Source organism: Coptis chinensis, chromosome 6 (genome assembly GCF_015680905.1).
Source record: "Coptis chinensis isolate HL-2020 chromosome 6, ASM1568090v1, whole genome shotgun sequence".
NCBI classification, from domain to species: domain Eukaryota; kingdom Viridiplantae; phylum Streptophyta; class Magnoliopsida; order Ranunculales; family Ranunculaceae; genus Coptis; species Coptis chinensis.
The window spans coordinates 72,680,635-72,698,768 of NC_141461.1; the positions used below are offsets into that span (position 1 = coordinate 72,680,635).

At 37.6% G+C, this 18,134-nt stretch overlaps 2 protein-coding genes across 3 annotated transcripts; one reads left to right on the forward strand and one right to left on the reverse strand.

Moving 5' to 3' along the window:
- The first annotated feature begins 996 nt into the window (after positions 1-996).
- On the forward strand, positions 997-2,749 carry LOC147494348 (putative transcription factor MYB58). Its single transcript, XM_086568579.1, has 3 exons — positions 997-1,246; positions 1,568-1,796; positions 1,917-2,749. Exons 1-3 carry the CDS (start codon positions 1,050-1,052, stop codon positions 2,388-2,390), a joined length of 900 nt encoding a protein of 299 aa, XP_086424705.1. The 5' UTR covers positions 997-1,049; the 3' UTR covers positions 2,391-2,749.
- A 373-nt stretch (positions 2,750-3,122) lies between these two features.
- On the reverse strand, positions 3,123-9,350 carry LOC147494349 (small G protein family protein / RhoGAP family protein). 2 transcript variants are annotated; one of them, XM_086568577.1, is made up of 10 exons: positions 9,192-9,350; positions 8,846-9,120; positions 8,675-8,737; positions 8,576-8,594; positions 5,657-5,755; positions 5,419-5,496; positions 5,080-5,324; positions 3,738-3,900; positions 3,522-3,598; positions 3,123-3,431 (listed from the first exon to the last, which is right to left on the reverse strand). In XM_086568577.1, the coding sequence occupies exons 1-10, from the start codon at positions 9,250-9,252 to the stop codon at positions 3,360-3,362; spliced, it is 1,152 nt and encodes a 383-aa protein (XP_086424703.1). In that variant the 5' UTR covers positions 9,253-9,350; the 3' UTR covers positions 3,123-3,359. The 2 variants fall into 2 exon arrangements, with proteins under 2 accessions (XP_086424703.1, XP_086424704.1); XM_086568578.1 differs by having other exon boundaries at positions 3,232-3,598.
- Between the last annotated feature and the right edge of the window lie 8,784 nt (positions 9,351-18,134).

The window sequence follows — 18,134 nt, forward strand, 5'->3', positions numbered from 1 at the left end:
GCATATATGAATTGAACCGCTCATTGTTTATGTGAGAAACTTGCACAAATACTTGCCCATATTCCAAGGTTTTGGTTTCATCTAAGCAATCCATCATTGTTCTACCCTGTGAAACAAATATCCTTGCCTTATTTCTCAGTTCAAACAACTTCAATCCACAAAATGTTTGCAACATCATAGAAAGAAATGGTTCTGCATCAGGCTTGTAACCAATAAGAACAATTCCTTTAGAACATTTATGTTATCACCAGGAGCCATAATCTCGAGTGTCTTATACACCTTTACTAGATCGAAGAACTCGTGCCTGCCGAATCAATCTAAAAAGGGCACGGCTCCTGTCTCTTATTTAAGGGTGGAGAGTGTTTTTTTTTTTTTTTTTTTGTTTGGTGAAGGAGGAGGGCGATGGAGGTTGAGAATGAAGAGTGATTTCTTCAAGGGCTCTCATGCCTGCACATGGGTACACCCTGCGCACCCTAGAAGTCCTCAACATAAAAAGCCCAATGTTAGGGAGTTTGCAGTGGGCCTTTTAAAACTCGGGGCCGGCTCTGGGCCAAAAGATTTGGTTCTAGGCCTTTCCGTACATGACTTTGAGCATTACAGTCCATGAAAAAGCCTAATCATAAATTCCTTTGTTACCCTCAGTTATTGACACTTCCATAATTCCACTTCAGCCTATACATGGACAATTTTGAACATTTACTACAATTTTGTACCGCTATCACAGACAGCCCATGAATTTCGGTCCAAGCAATCCAACACTCGGCCACGACTGCATCATATAGTAGCATATTGTTATCACATACGCCATGGAGGTTTATAATCAAAATAACTCCGCCTTCTTAACCAAACACATAAGCAAAATGCCTGACTTCAATCACGTGCACTACACATGCCTACTACCCCACTAAGTGGTAGTGGGCAGTAAGTCAGTAAGTCAGTAACCGTTTTTTAACCGTCAGTTATAAAGCATAATTGAACACATTGTAGTTTGAATTCCAACACGTTATAGAAAGGAAAGTTTTTTTCAAGTGAATTTTTGTGGGAAAAAAATGGATTATGGACGTAGAGAAGAAATGGTAATGAGGAAAGGACCATGGATGGCAGAAGAAGATGAAATACTGATGGCTTATGTTAAGAAACATGGTCCTAGAGATTGGAGCTCCATTCGATCCAAAGGCTTATTGCCACGTACTGGAAAATCATGTCGTCTTCGTTGGGTTAATAAGCTTAAGCCTGATTTAAAGACGTAAGTCATTTTGCATTTTTGTTCTTTTCTCTCTCTTTTTGTTACATACGCTTAGAGATTGACGATATAGTCAACTATATAATTGTGTCAAGCAAATAATGTGTTTCTTTTCTTATGCTTAATCAGTAGTTCCTCATGCATGTTTTCCAAGAATTGCTTCATGCTGCATGCATGTCTTTAAATTTCAAGCAACCCACATTTCAAACAAATTTTTAACTGTCCCTTTTGGATTCTAAGAGTAGTAGTTTGCAGTACTTTTTACTGTTATTATTAATGAGGAACTTACTTTGAACTGGCTTATTTTTGTTTGTGGGGATATAGTGGATGCAAATTTTCAGCGGAAGAGGAGAAGGTGGTGATTGATTTGCAGGCAAAATTTGGGAACAAATGGGCGCGAATCGCAACATATTTGCCTGGGAGAACTGATAATGATGTGAAGAATTTCTGGAGTACAAGACAGAAGAGGTTGGCAAGGATTTTGCAGAACGCGCCTACGCAACAGAAAAACAATGGAAAAGCCACTGCGTCTCGTCAAGTGACTAAGTTCGAGGTAAATGATATCAAATGTAACATTTGTCACTTGTAAAAGACGAATCATACGTTTTTAGTTATACCTATGTGTTTCTGTGATTGTTAATAATAAGTTTGATTATTCGTTTTTATTTTCCAGACTTCTAGGCAGAGTTCATTTCCAGTAGAACAAGAATCAACCTCAAAGAATCAGCCATGTCAGCCTTCATACTTTGGAAATCCTGAAGTGATCAAGATGGTGCCATTACCAGATCTGATGAACTCAAACTTGCTTAGTTTGGAACCAAATTTTCCTGAACTTGAGTTTATACCAGTTGAGAAGAAACCATGCATTGAGCCTCAACCTCATTTCTCGTTTCCTCAACTTCCCCAGACTACACTAGACCTCCCACTCTTACAAGATAGGCAAGACCTTGTTCCTGGGCTTGGAGATGCTAACCTTTTGGACATGTTTGGCAGTTCTGGACCAGATACTGCCAATCTGCCATTTTTAGGACTAAAGAGCAGCGGTCGAAAACGAGGGAGAGCAGCAACTCCAGACAGCTTTTTCGATGATTTCCCGACGGACATGTTTGACTACATTGAATCGCTTCCTAGTTCATCTGAGTGGTAATTTGTTAATGGTGTGTTAATAAAACTTAATGCAGTACTGTTGTTTTTACTGTACAAGTCCACAGGCATCTTTTAGGAAGATAGCTGTGATTACTTGTATAGTGTAATGGCATATTCTTGCGCTTATGGTGATTGTTTGTTTGGATTATGACCACATCAAGCCGCTTTCAAGCTAGTTGGTGTGGTGTTGTCAAAGTGTATCCTATTGGAGGAAAATGTACGGAGTATTTGTCGGCTCTCACTGCATTGGCACATTGTTGGTGTGGCAGTTCTTCCCGTTAATTTCTTTTTCTAGGACTACTGGACTTTTATTGGTTATTTCTTCAACTTAATTGACAAAAAAATATATGTTCAAAATCAGCCGAGTGGTACCTTAAAACTCCTCCTGGTTTTAGAGGGAAGCCCAGTCGGCAGTGGCCGAGGCTGTTCTACCCAATATATGGACACTGTCAGTAAAGGAAATCTTATCTTTGGATCATAAGCTCATATCAATAATGGCTCTTAATTATCGTCTGAATGACTGAAATTGAAGTGTTTTTAAAACAAAATCAACATTCCACTGTTCTTTTTAAAGAAAAAGTCTCCAACATTCAAAGCGAACACGACTAAAACAATAACAACCCAGTACACGAGCTTCATGTAGTTCTAATTGTCAGATTACAGCACTGCCAGGTCATCCAACCTCCCAAAATAAGTACCTGTATGCTCTAAACTTTACAAGCAAAAAGAATAATACACACCAAATTCCCTTTAATCACAATAATTAGGAATTTATAAGCCTCCAGGTACAACCAACCATGAATTTCAGATTTTTGTAATTACAGATTTATAAGTCTTGGGCGGATATCCAACATAATTTAATCTATTTACACCTCAAACTACCGTCCATTTGAATTTGTTTGGAGTTCCATTTTCTGCTCATAGATTACACCTTCCCACGTTGATATGGTCAGCATATTGAGTATCATAACTAATAAAACCATTGCATAAATACTGGAATATATAGATTTCGCTTGTGGAAGTTACACCGACCTTGTTCGACCTAGAAAGAAATCAATCAAAATTATCTCCAGACGGTCTCATTTGCATCTGTAAAAATTGCATTATGATGCTCGATGAAACACTGAACAACCTCAATAGCACTGAAATCAGTGGGCAAGCCGTCGTCCAAAGGAATGGCAGAGGATGCGTCCATATCATTATCTTCTTCTAAAGAAACAAAAATGAAAATAAGAAGTAAAGAAGGAAAATCTACAACCTAGTAAAGCCAAAATTACCCCATTTGATGAAGGTATACCATTCAAATCTGAAAAGAAATCTGCGAGTTACTATAATAATGAATGCTCACCTGATAGGGTATCCCATGCACTGTAAGTGGGTGATGTATCCATGGTCTTCTTTGAAGATACTCTGGACGTTTGATGGCCGAATTGATCAAAATAAGCTGGTTTCTGCCCCATCTGCCAGATAATAAGAGGGGCCATTTCCATGGCAAGGCTACGAGCATCCATCTGCAACACAAGTCTTAATAATGACCACACTAACAAAACCACACATTATTTGCTTACCATATCTATTTCTTTTTCAGTTAACCAAGCATGGTAGTTTATATGAAGACACTCACCACACTAACAAAACCACAAATTATTACAAGTAATGTCCACTAACGTGGTCAAAAATCAACATGCCAGCTAAATGTCCCGTACAGACCGGTACACATGTGCAGCATCAACACGCCTACCCTATCTATTTCTTTTACAGTTGACCAGGCATGGTAGATTAAAACAATATAAAGGGAGACTTGTTGCTTCTCAATATATAGTTACTACTGGGTGCCCGAGCCTTCGGCCCAAGGAAGGAAAACCCGTGAAATATTTAGATACTGGGATAAATTGACAAGGCCATTTTTGTTAACTCCTCCAAACTTATGACATGGAAATTGGAGTTTCGCCCCACCCTTCCTTGTTACACTATAGATAACATATAACACTAGTGGCTACAGAAAAACAAGATTTTAATTACCGGCTTATTCAGTATTAGCTACCATCTCTCTTTAATTGTTGGATGCTGGTAACAGGGGTGTCTTTAACAGGCATATTGATCACTAGTCGAAACAGGAGAAACAGGCCTGATTAACACAGTACAGATCCACATGATCAACATGCCTATCATATTGCAGGGAGAAAAACGGAAGGCTTCCGAAGCACGGGTAAATATATCACATCCCAGATTGTCCAATATATATCGTGATACATCATGATAGTTTTTCTGCCATGGTGGGCACTCAATGTGTCTCTGGACGTGTGTGTGTGTGTGTGTGTGTGTGTGTGTGTGTGTGTGTGTGTGTGTGTGTGTGTGTGTGTGTGTGTGTGTGTGTGTGCGTGTGTAAATGACAAGAGGCAAACCAGAAAACAAATTGTCAACGTTACTCTATAAATTAACAAACAATAAAAGAAGAGAGATGGAAATAAGGTCTAAGAAAGAGAACACCCTTTGTTCTTATAAATAATAAATTGCTGCTCCATATGAAACTGTTGTTGCATATGGTAATGGAATAAAAGTTTCTCAGAAGATTCACTGGAGCAAGGAGTCCATGACAGATATCCAAGGAATACTCTTGCTCAAGACACGTCTCGAGAATGAGCACAAAAGTATGTAATGCATGGTAATAAAGAAGTAAAAGTACCAACCTTGTTGAGAGTCGACTTTTGGCTCACACGAAGTAGCAGTGCAGTGATGAACTCCAGTGTCATGTAGTTCACATTGGGAAGTTTTTTCAAAATATTTCTCATTGCATGTATGCTGGAACGAGCACCTCTAATTTCATGATAAAGCAGAAATGTGGTAAGAGGCTCGGGAAGGCTCGCAAGATAACATTTTAATAGGGTTGCGACATCAAGTGAGTTGACACCCTCAGGCAATGATGCATTCCAATCTTCAACATAGAAAAAAAAAAGTTGCCAGATCAACAGAACAATAATAAGATGGTTGTCTTACTATTCCAATGAAAAGGCTTTTAAAGGTGATACCTTCGTTAAATAGTGAAATCAGCATTTGAATAGTCTTTCTGTCTCCTTCATATTTGAACAAGTTTTCTGTGTTCAATCCTAAAATCATAGAAGAAAAGATTTTAATCTCAATCCCATTGATTGCTATCAGGTATATGAAACTTCTTTCGGAATGTGTAAGATGGGAAAGTGTGTAGAAACCATCCACAAAAGTACAAATTGAAATAGAACAAAATTTCATTGTCAATCATGTTATCACCTGATAATACGAGGCAATCAGCACATTTAACCAAAACATGGGGTATAGGCCTGCTTGATTCTTGTCGCTGCACAGTTACCTCAATAGGAACTCCAAACACTGAAGGAAAATGAAATAGGGACTATGAGTGAAATTTCACCACTGAAATTGGAAGATATCAGATAGATGCAGTTGGTGATTTACAGAATAAACTAAAACAGCCTCCCCCTTCTCTGCAATTTCAATAACAAAGGCATTACAACACTTTTACTTTCACGAATCACGAAATACAGACATAGAATTTAAATATTTATCATATACCTCTAAATTGTTACACAATTTTGAATCTAATACAAATAAACTACTAAACTTCAAATATGGTTGAACCGCAGCTGCTTTTTCGTGTTTAGCAATTCACTTTCAGTTAAAGAAAACTCTTAACTTCAACGCATTCTAGATCATTTTTGTATCAGATCTGCAGGTATCTCAGGGACACAGAAGGCAACATGTACAAAGAGTGGCTTGTGAAACCATATGTTGCTCTGAAAAGATTGACCCATAAAAATACTGATTGAGAATGAATAAAACATGAACCTTAATATTAGCACACTGTAATAAACAAAAATGAGGGCTTCGCATAAATGACCTACGCTAAATTAGCATCTGACAATGATACAAGTCTCTATGAGGACTCAGCTTGAAGAAGCTCAAAGTGACATACTCACGGAAAACCTCTTTGCAGAAGCAAGAAAGGGGATGAAACACTCAACTCGTTGAATAAACTATCGAATAGCGGCTCTCAATAACTAGTGATTTCAGATATAAACCCAAGAAAGATAAGTTTAGTCGCAAACAACAATCAAGTTTCACTAGTTCATCTCTAGAAACTCGACAGATTACAGCTGCAGGCAAAATGCCTTATTTATAATAGAGTGGATACTACGTTTGTGTTAACGACTGTCGTGTCATCACCAACCACAACATAGGCATTGGATTGGGATACAATTATGGTAGAATTTGAGAAAAACATATTCTTGTCAGTGTATAAAAGGGCTATTCCTGACGGGGGTTTTTCATTGCACCACAAAATGTGTGACACAGTTTTTGACTCCATTCATATTCTAAGACGACAAAATTTCTTAACGTCTCCATGGATTAGAATAAAGAAGATGCAATGCCAAAATTTGGTATAAACCTTCTTGCGGAAGCATGAAAGAGAGATGAGAGAAGGCCGACTGAACTTCATTGAGCCAGTGCTTCTCCCTATCTCGTTTCCCGCCGAACCAAACACTCAATAAGGAATTGCATTACAACTCTCAATAGGGATTCTAGTTGTAAAACCTAAAATGCTATAAGCATACTTTTGTTATCAATTTCTAAAATGACAGTTGACTTAAATTTCCTTCATCCCTAAAATCCCAAGTATATATTCAACTAATTGCAACTGGAGGCCAATAACCTCATAATGATTTATTACTTGCTAACCAAGTAATATAGCTTAGTTAGGAAAAGTTAAAAAAAAAAAGAGTAAGAGAGCTTCCTGCTAATCATGAGTCGGGCCAAAATAGGAAAATAACTTATGGAAAAATATAATACATTGAAAGCATGCTCTAAATCTGAACACAGTTAGACAACGTTGTGTTTCCTGGTACATCTACCTGTTTCATAGTTGCATCACATATTTTCATGTGTAAACCGTACTTAAACCACTGACGACATGGTATTACTATGAACACAGAGCACCCATTTGCTGGATATTAACGGTGTCTGTGACGATGAATTTGTGATCGGAATCTTCAGATGCACAGATTTTATAACCATAAAATATAACAATATCAGATTGGGGACCGGTTTCAGATCATTTTAAAAAAAATTGTTTTATTATCCACCAAAATGTATAATGGAAAAATTTAGTCTTACGTCCTATTAGGTCAAAAACATAACTCTTTCACAACATGAAATCAATACAACGCAAGGAACTTGCTGAAAAAAAATCAAATTTAAAGAAACATTAGCAAACCAAGGGAATGGAGCCCAACCTACTTATAAAAACTAAGCAAGCTACTTCTGAAAAAAAATGTTAAAAAGTTTTAATCAAAGTCACGGGGACACTACATTCCTAGAACTTTCTGTATCAGACGCTTTTCCATGCTCAGCGTGTCCGACACATGTGGATCTGATTCTAGGATTTGCAATGTTGGGCCATATTCTGAGAACACCGTAATATGCTCAACACCAGCATACATATCTATGTCATTGTTGAGAAACTTGTTTGCAAATAATTATTAAGCAAATCTCAAGAAACAAAAATACATGGATCAGAATAGCTACCAAATCTCAAGAAACAAATACATGGACACAGAAAATATTTTTATGATACTTGAAGAAATCATCCATGTCAGCATTATTCAAGTTTTACCCTAGAGATTAGCAACGTGAGTTATAATTATTCTTTTCATTCCGTCTGCAATTCGTTAATAAGGATAAACAGAATTGATGTGGCTCTTGGAGATTACTGAATACTGCGTTAACAATCAAAGCTGAGGCTGAATGACATTGACGAATGCCCATAAGAGTACATTGAAATTCCATTCCAGTTAATCTTCACCAAGTCACAAGTTTTACCAATAGCAAAGATTGTAACCTAGAGGTGTTAATTGAACTAAACAACAACCCTAGACAGTGTTCCTTGATTTTGTTAACAGCCTATTCATATAAGAAAACAAGATGAATGATCACTGCTAGAGCATAATAGCATAAATGACGCCACAATGTCAAGACAATAAAAAGAAAAGGATAGAGATAAAAAAAAAAAAAAAAAAATATATATATATATATATATATATATATATATATATATATATATATCACTGAGACAGAGAAACAAGCCTTAAAACTCAGTCAGCTACTGTAAAAAGGTTGAAGGAGTATAAAACTGACCATCAGTGCTCGCAACTCCCTGCAAAAAAAAAAAAGACATGGTAAGGATGGTCGCATAATGCACATTCATGCAACTTTAAAATTTCCATTGTTTTATACCTTCTGCCGACGCTCAATATTAGTCAATATAGTCTTGCTCTTTTGTGCAGTCTTCTTGGCAACCTAAAAAATATAGTGTATCTCATCAAATAGATTATCTTCAAGTCCAAGCTAGCAGTAGGAATTGTATATAAATATCAAACTCATAAAGAGAAAATTATAGATTAATACCTCTTCAACTTTAATTTTCCCCACAGAAACCTTTTCTTTAGTCTCATAAATCCCCTTCCTTAATAGTGTACCAGTCGAGGCAGCAGCACAAATCAAACGTTCCTGCATGGCTTCTCTTGATCGAGGTCGTTGTGTAACCTGCTGAATAATAGACCACCGGCTCTTCATCAACGACCCAACTCTTCCAGCCACATCAACAACTTTTTCTTTTGCATCTTTTGCTACTTCCTCAACAATCGGTCCAGCGGTTTGTCTGGCTTCTTTGAGTTTAACCCCTGGTAGTATCTCAAATTCAGTAAAACAAAAAAGTAACATATGTAAAAAATTAAAAAATTAACAAACGTACCTGAAGATGAGAAAAATTCACTTGCCTTCTCATGCCACTGAGGAGATACAGCAGATGGCATCGTTAATGAGTTGCCGGTGATAAACAACGACCCCGAAAGAAAAGGTTTTTTAAAAAAAAAAGGCCTTACTTACAAGAAGAAGAGAGGTTAATAGAGAAAGGGTGAGGGTAGTTGGGTAATTTAAGAGACGTGGTGGACCGAGATTTGGAATGTTGCTGAATGGAAAAAGAGGCACGTGGAGAGAATATGGAGGAAAAGACGAAAAAAGGTTTGTTGTTATTATGGTTGCGTTTTGGGCGACTGAGATCATTCAACGAATATAACGGTTTTATTATGGAAAAGTCAGATTAGGTTGGTTTTGACTAGTTGGACTTTGGCCTCATTCAACTGTATCCCAGTCAGATTGATAATTGAGGAAAGTCAGAATGAGACATGAGCGCTGCTGCACCGAGTTGCATACAAACCATCTCATTTGAAAACAAAAACAACTTTGGAGCCTTAGGGCATCACCAACGCAGGCCTTTAGAATTAGGGCTGTCATGTGTTTTGCAGTGAATGGACATCCTTCCATGACATTTTATCCTAGTTCATCTTCTCTCTCATTTTCTCCGACTCTTCCTACTCGGATGATGAATTTAACCAATATCAAAATATTCTCAACCAAGTTGCAGTTTCAGTGGAACTGAACCGGCTGGATTATACTAATCGAACCAAACTAATTTCCAGCTGAACCGATATCCATATCAAACCAATTGGTTACGATTTAACCAATATTAACAAACCCGAACTGATCGGTTTTCAAATATTTTTAAATTAAATCAATTAAATATGTATATTTTAGTATATATTATATATAGCGGGACGGTTCGAGTCGAGTTTGAGACTAAACCGACCACTGAACCGACCCTATAGGTTTTCAATTATAATGACCCGAACCGAACCGACTAATAAATATAACTTACCAGAAACTGACCGGTTCAGTTCGGTTCGGTCGGTTTTATGCACACCCCTAATATAGGTTGAGTTCGGTTCCTCTATAATCGGGTACAGAGATGAATCTCTATAACCGTGTTATTGCACCGTTGGATCGTCTCGAAATACACACATTTGCCTCGAAATACAAACCTCGACCTCGACATCTGTGTGTTGTGTATCTCGACACAGATCTAACAGTGCAATAATACGGTTACAGAGATTCCTCTCTGTACCCGGTTATAGAGGAACCGGACTCATATAGGTTATTGTTGGTGTTTTAGAAATAGGAGGGCAAAATGGTCTGCATCCATAAAATATGATAGGATGTGACAACTCATACTACTTTATTCAAAAAGAGAGTGATGTGGGTCTTGATACTATTTTTTCCACCTAAAGTACATTTTTGTTCCTAATAACTTTAGATGATTTTGTTTTTCAAGTGAACGGAGCGAACATTCTGAGCCAAGGGGGGAGGGGGGTATGTGGCCCAAAATGTAGTTTTGTTGGTTTCTGTTTGATTGTCCTCAATTTCTCAACTTTTTCTTCTCTTCGTCAGTAACTCATCCCTCTCCCTCTCCACTCTTCATGCCCTTTCAATATCCGTCTCCAATTCACCATCTCCTGAAATCCTATCTCCAACCATTCATCTCCAATTCTCCATCTCTTAAAAAAAAAAAAAAAAAAAAAAAACGTCATCTCCAATTCTCCATCTCCAACCCTTTCATCTCAATAACTTCTCTCTTTCTTAAAAGTAGTGGTGGAAAGAGAGATTTGGGGTTAAGGTTTAAGGACTTGAGATTTTATGTCAGGTTTTTTTATTGTTGGGTTATTGTTGAATCAGGTCAAAATGGTTCATGTTCTCGGCATGGTTTCGTCAACTTCTTGTTGATGTTAGAGCTACTTTTCAAGTATTTAAAAAAAAAATTATTTAAGCATTTGTTTATTTTGAGTAATTAATTGTTGAATTGGTGCATTTGGGATTTTAGAGTTATTGGAAATTTGAATGTGTTAATGTTAGATGGATTTATGGTTTTAAGCAAGGCCCAATATTTCCATGTCGGGCGAAATTTTGAAGGGTCTGAAATATTTTGAATATATCGAGATATCGCAAATATATATCTTTTTGGTGACCAGTACAATATATCGGTATATCACAAAATATCGTTCATATCGGAATTTATCGGATGCAGTAGGAAATATCGGTAATGTCGGTTATGAAATTGTGGAATCTTTTGAGTTTTAACTTTTGAGATTTGACAACTCACTACAGCTTTTCTTTAACAGTGATCAATAGAGCAACTGTACTTAGCAGTGATGTAATTCTTTGAGAGTGATCAATAATTCAATACTCAATAAAGCCAATGTACTTGCATGTATTCTTGATTTTTTTATGTAATGAATTGTTGAGAAACAAAACACAGAGATGACGATATATAATAATAAATGGTAAATGACTAAATCCAAGTCACCTATTGTGGAGTCAATGAAATGAAGATGATGATGCCCACATAAACTGATATAACAGTGTTTTTTTTTCGATAAAAGTGCCGCCTACTCTCCAAATACTACAACGGTACAACCCAATCCAATTTGAACTCCATAAAAAAGGATAGACATATACCGAAAGGTAAACAATAGTGATCGAGCTATACATATAACAACATAAAAGTCCAACATTCTCAATTTATCATTCATTTTCTCGACGTAGGTTTATTCATTTTCTCAATGTAGATCAATTTAGTTCTTATGAATTTATGAGATTTCTTTTATTTTAACATAATAGCTACCTTAATTTATAGATAACATAATAGCTACATTATTTTTTCATGAAAACTATCAAATTATTGGCAAAGAATTAACCATAATACAATATACTCAAAGCCCTAAATTACAAAACATATGAAAAATAGATTGCATCAATACATAAATGAGTGACGTGGTTGCTCAGCTCGCATACCCTCTTCTTGAATCCTAACTGCTTCACAATATTGTACCCAAGTATATACAGAGTTAAACCCACCGTCAAGAAATTGTCGAACGTGGCCCTCATATTTTTCTGGTGGAAATTGTAACATGATTCCAATTCAAGGAGTATTGGTGCAAATATACATTGGGCGCCACGCAACATATCCAGGTGCAATTCCAACAGGTACATAACTTGGATAGGCTTGTCCAAATGTTGTTTCAGGTTGTAGTGGGCCATAAGGTTGTTCATCCAGTATCCATATGAAGGAGGACCACTAATCGTTTGAGGTTGTGGCGCTTGTCCGAAATCGGAACTATATGACCCACTACTCGTAGGGTGACTAAACATGCCACTAGAAGCATCATTCTCTCTTGATTGGTTGTATCCCCAACCACTACCATACACCCTCTCATTGTCATGGTCATGTGTCCCTGAGCTCATACTCATTGTTTCAAAATTAGATGAAACTGAATCAATATCAATATCAGCTCGTCTAATGTGCCCTCCTTGTCTTCTTTGACCAACACTTCCACGCCCTAGCTCGTATGTACCTTCTTTGGGAATTGTCATTAAGAACTTCTCTATCACGGTTGTTTTTGGATGCAACCTCATATACATGTGGCTCAAGTGGAGTTTCAGAATCAGTCAAGTCATGCAATTCAACGTTTAAATTAACTCTATCTCCACCACCTCCACCACCACCACCACCACTATTCTCACCATCACCACCACTATCATCATCATCATCGCCGCCATCGCCGTCGTCGTCATCATTGTCATCATCAACAGAATCAGGTTCTTGTGTCTCATCATCGGAGATATTCTCGGGTAAATTATTTTCTGTTTGGCTAGGTGTGTCGAATTCGGGACCCAAACTAAAATTAGGTTCATCACCACCTTCTTCAATTACTCTGTCAATGAGATCTTCAACATATGGGTCAAGCCTACTTGATTTCGTATCCAACACTGGCGCTAAAAGATTTTTATCAATAACCCAGTCAGCCAAGGGATCAACTAGTTCACTATCCATAAATATTTAAGTGAGGTCAATAATTTGCTCATTCTCTGCATTTTGTGCATGCCTTTGCTTCAAACGTAAATTATAGTGAACTTTCACCAACATCATCAATTTTGGCGCGCCAATATGATTCCTAAGCTTCGTGTGAATTAGGCCGAATGTGCTTCAGTTGCGCTCACACCCAGATGATGAAGCAGTTTGAGAAAGGACTTTTATCGCCAACTCCCTTAGCTCTTTTGTGTCACCACCATACAACTCCCACCATTCAGCTATATTATTTAAACCGAAAAAGCAAATCTTAATTACTTATGATCCAAGCATTAATTAGTGTGATTGAGATTTGAGAGTATGCCAAGCAAATCTTAATTAATTACCAGGTTCTGAAATTGTTATTCCAGCCTGTGCTGCAGGTGTGCCAAATTCTCCAGTGTAATCCCGGAATGAAATCATCTAATAGACCAAAGTGTTAGTGAATGTAAAATTTAAATTATAACTTGAGAATATCAATATTCTTATTTTTACCTGATGCAATGCTTTGGCCTGCTTTTGACCATCATCACGAAACAATACTTTTGCTACTGCTCGAACTGCATCAATGTGGGGATCAGAGAATTCGAGCTTTAATGTGTACTGGTACTCTGGGTTCGGATACATTGTTATACAAAAAAAAATTCTCTTTTAGGAATATTTGAAATAGTAATAATTTAATTAATTTAAATTTAATCAATTATACTCACCGGCTGTGTGTAGCACATGCAATAATTGTTTTGTCCATCTTTTGTTTACAATATCAAGGACCCAACCACATCCAGGGATTTTAGAGATCTTCTCCCTCACTACATCAAAAGCTTTATGAACATATGGCATTGTTGCCTTTTTGTCACCATCTAACAACCTTAGGCATTTGTACATGGGCTCAAGAATTTGTAAAACATAGTTAACATCATTCCAAAAGTGTTCTTGAGCAACTTGCTCCACAATCATCATAGCTTCTACAGTATTAGCCGATTGGGTGTCGAGATATCTTTGACACACGAACATTTGCCTGAGTAATATTTTTTTTTTATTGGAGACTTTTGAGAGCCAAGTAGTTTGTGGCAAATCTAGTTGCTGCAGGTCTAACTATATCACCACCATATGACAACCTCATTAATGTTAAGACCTTAGATGCATTATAAATGAACTTTGTAACCGCATGATCCTTACTGATACACCCGACCACCCTTTCTTGTTTGGCAATATCTTTTAACATCAAGTCTATACAATGACAAGCACATGGTGCCCAAAATAAATTGTATCCTGGTATCCTCATTAACAATTTTCCAGCCTTTTTGTAAGTAGAACCTTGATAAGTTACTATTTGCACCACATTTGGTGCACCTATCTCATCTACAACCTCCTTCATTAAATTAAATATGGTTTTGTGATCTTTCAGATCAATGGTGACATCAAAAAACTTCAGAAAAATTGTTTCTCCATCATAATAAACCATAAAGTTAATGAGAGACATCTTTCTTGTCCCAAACCAACCATCACACATGATGGTGCATCCATAAGTTGGATACTTCTCTGCCACCTCACTTGCGAATTGGTCGATATCATCACTTTCCATCTTTAAATATTTTCCCATTATCTCTTGAGCAATTGGTCATTTCACTCCAGTAGGACACATCGTGATGAAATCAATCGTTGGTTGGTAGTACAGATTGTTCGTCGTTAATGCATGTGGAGGTACTCCAACAAAGTTAAACCATGTACTTAGGCGTCTACCCAACTTCTCCATCAATGTCTTCATTTTACCAATGTTCTTGACACTAGGCTGGTCGTGTCCCGACTGTCTAACAGTGTATGGATCAATTGTTTATTGTCTCATGGATTTGAACCTCCGAAAGCCCAGGAAACTCTTTCCTTTTTCGTTTGATCCAGAACCAACCCCAGAACCACCTCCTGACTCAAAAGTAGGTCGATGCCAAAAATTTCTAGCTTCACTACCTTCCCTTCCTAGCTGACCCTCTTCCCATTGGTCAGCTACAGAGTTTCTTCGTGCACGTTGCATACCCTGAAACTCCTAACCCCTACTTGAGTATGCTATTGCTTCTTCTTCTTCTGCGATAGAATCGTTGAAATTATCATCAAAATTTGCACACATTTTGTCCTGGACTCGAGTCTCCAGCTGTTGTCTTTTAACTTTTCTGTGTGTACCTTCTTGTAGTAGATCTCGCATTGCAATTTTGATATCTCCAGGTGATAAGTGCTCAAAAAGTGCTATTTAACCCTCGATTATGCCTCTTGTTTAGCCATCTTAGTGGACTAATAGTGTTTATAAGTTGTGTTTTAAGATTCTACAGGTGAAAAAGAGAGTTTTGTAGAATATTAGAGAAAATGGGGTTAAACGGGCAATTCGAGAGCATTAAGGATCACATGGGAGGCCCGTGGACAATCATGGAGAAGGCCAAGGAATTGGAGCTGTTAAAGATGCGACTTGGACCTATTTTAAAGTCTATTTGGAAGCCCAAGGCCAAAGGATTCGTTGTTTGGACCAAAGCCCGCAAAAAGAGGATAGAAGGATAGAGCGTAAAAGAGAAAATCGGCTTATCGCCCCGACGATGTATCGAAAGCGATCCGACGATTGAAAGTACGCCCGGGACGATAAATCAAGTGTCCGGACGCATTGATTAAGTCCGGGACGATGAATAATGCGTCCGCACGCATGAATCGACAATCAGAGCCAATTCCTTCTCGGTTTTGAAGACGAAGTCGGACTCGGAAGAAGTTTATTTGTATTAGGAAACAAATGACGGTTTGGAATGCTTCTAGAGCTCATTGTAACCCCTATAAATAGAGGACCTAAGTGCCTCATGTAATTTGCCAATTCACTTATATTCTTGTCTCCTTAACTTGAGGCAGAGAGATTAATAATAAAAGATCGGTTTTAACTAATGAGTCTTAATAAATTAGTCTTTCTAGTCTTATGTTCTTCAACTCTTCTTCTTCTTGTTTGTTCTTCCTTCTTTATGGAAGGCTAATCTTCTCTTTCAAGGGGAGAAGATGAAGCCGATCTTAAGGTTTAATGATTCTTCCGGTTCATGGTGTTCTTCAATCAGGTTAGTTCTTTATGTTTGTAGTTATTAGTTCCATTGCCCACACTAGGGGATGGAAGTATAGAATAGGGTTTATGTTTTGCAATATTAATATCATGCTAGTGTTCTTTACTTTTCTTCTAGTAGTATAGTTCTTTAGAGTTAGGGAAGTATTCTTTGTGTTGCCTTTAGAAGGGGGTAGCTCGGGGAGTGGCTGCCTAGGGGAAGTATTCTTTGTGTTTGCCTTAAGTGGTGATTCATTGAATGGTCACCCTATTAGTAAGTACTCCTTGATGTTGCTCTTGGTAATACATTGAATGGTCTGCCCGAGCTTACATAAAAGGAAAGAATATATTAATAGCATAAACATAGGAACAACCTTAAGTAGAGTTAATTGTTAACGATGTTTCATTCTAAGAGGCATCGGACTCGCCGATTGCCTAATTGTAGTCTACTTGTAAGAACAACCATGAAGCGTAAGGTCATAGATCAAAAGTATTGTTGATTCTAATCTCTTGAATTCCCTCTTTATAAATTCTCAATAGTTTAGTTAGTTTAGCTTAATTTAGCATTAGAATCTACAATCTCTACAATATTAGTTTTAATCCCTCAAACCCCTTTCCAAATTCCGTCCTTCACATAACATACACTTAAAAGTGGAACGATACCCTACTCATCCTTTACTTATTGAGGGATAATTAGGTTTTGATATGCGCTTCTATTTGTTCAACGATCATCATCTATCTACATCACCCATCATCTCATCTACACACACAAAAAGAGGAAGTGTCAATGGCGCCACTGCCAGGGATATAATTAATTGTAGCCCTGGAAGAGTGTCAATGGCGCCGCTGCCGGGGTAAGTTGTCTATGTTTAAAGTTTTCTTTCAAGATTAGAATTTTGGATCTTGAGGTAATTTTAGCCGCATCATCCATCCTTTTAAGAAAGAAAGAAGCTTGAAGGACATCTCGAAGACAAGATCTACCATCCAGGTAAAGCATCCGAATAGTTAACTGCACAGCCGATCAATTCAATCAACAACTGGGAGAAGTTGAGAACAAAGTTTATGAACAACTTCTACCCACCCCGTAAGATGATGCCATCGCAGCCAGTTTCATCGGCAATTTCAAAGGGAAGGTGATCAAGAATATCATCAAAGCCGGGAGAAATTCAATAATCTGCTAGTCTCATGTCCACATCATGGTTATGATAAGAGCACACCGCTCATTTTTTTTTTTCGAGGACTTTCTACTATGAACAAGCGGATGATACCAATGCATCAAGGTAAGTTTACATCATCGATGGAGAGGAAGCCTACAACTTTCTCCGAATTTAGTCAAAGACACTCAACAATGGAGTACTAGCAACGGGACGTAGCTAGAGTGGAAGGGTGCCAAGAAATTTGGCAACCAAATTCAAGAAGACCCAAATCAAGCAATGCTATCAATTATGGCAAGCCTATCAATAGGACTTGAAAATCTGAACAAGAAATTTGATCGGTTCTCCATGAATCCTCCAAAACCAAACAATTTCCAAGCTAAACCTCATCCAAGCCCTTGTTATACCATTTGTGAGCTATGTTCATGAAGGCCATACCATCAAGAGTGTTCATACTATCCGGATACTAATGCAGGCATGTAGTATCAACTCTTTAGGAAGAAATAACCAGTTCAATCGGGGATGTAATTATTGGAAGCCACAAAATACAAATCGAGGAATTTTCCTCCGTGATTTCGAGAATCACCAAATCAGTTCGAATAACCATGATCGGTTCCAAAACCGCCAAAGAACCATACGTAAATCAACAAATCATACCGTAACCCGCAATACCAAGCCAACACAAATAGAGAGTTAGTACCAGATCTTATGAGAGGACATATTGCCCCTACTACCGAGTCGAGT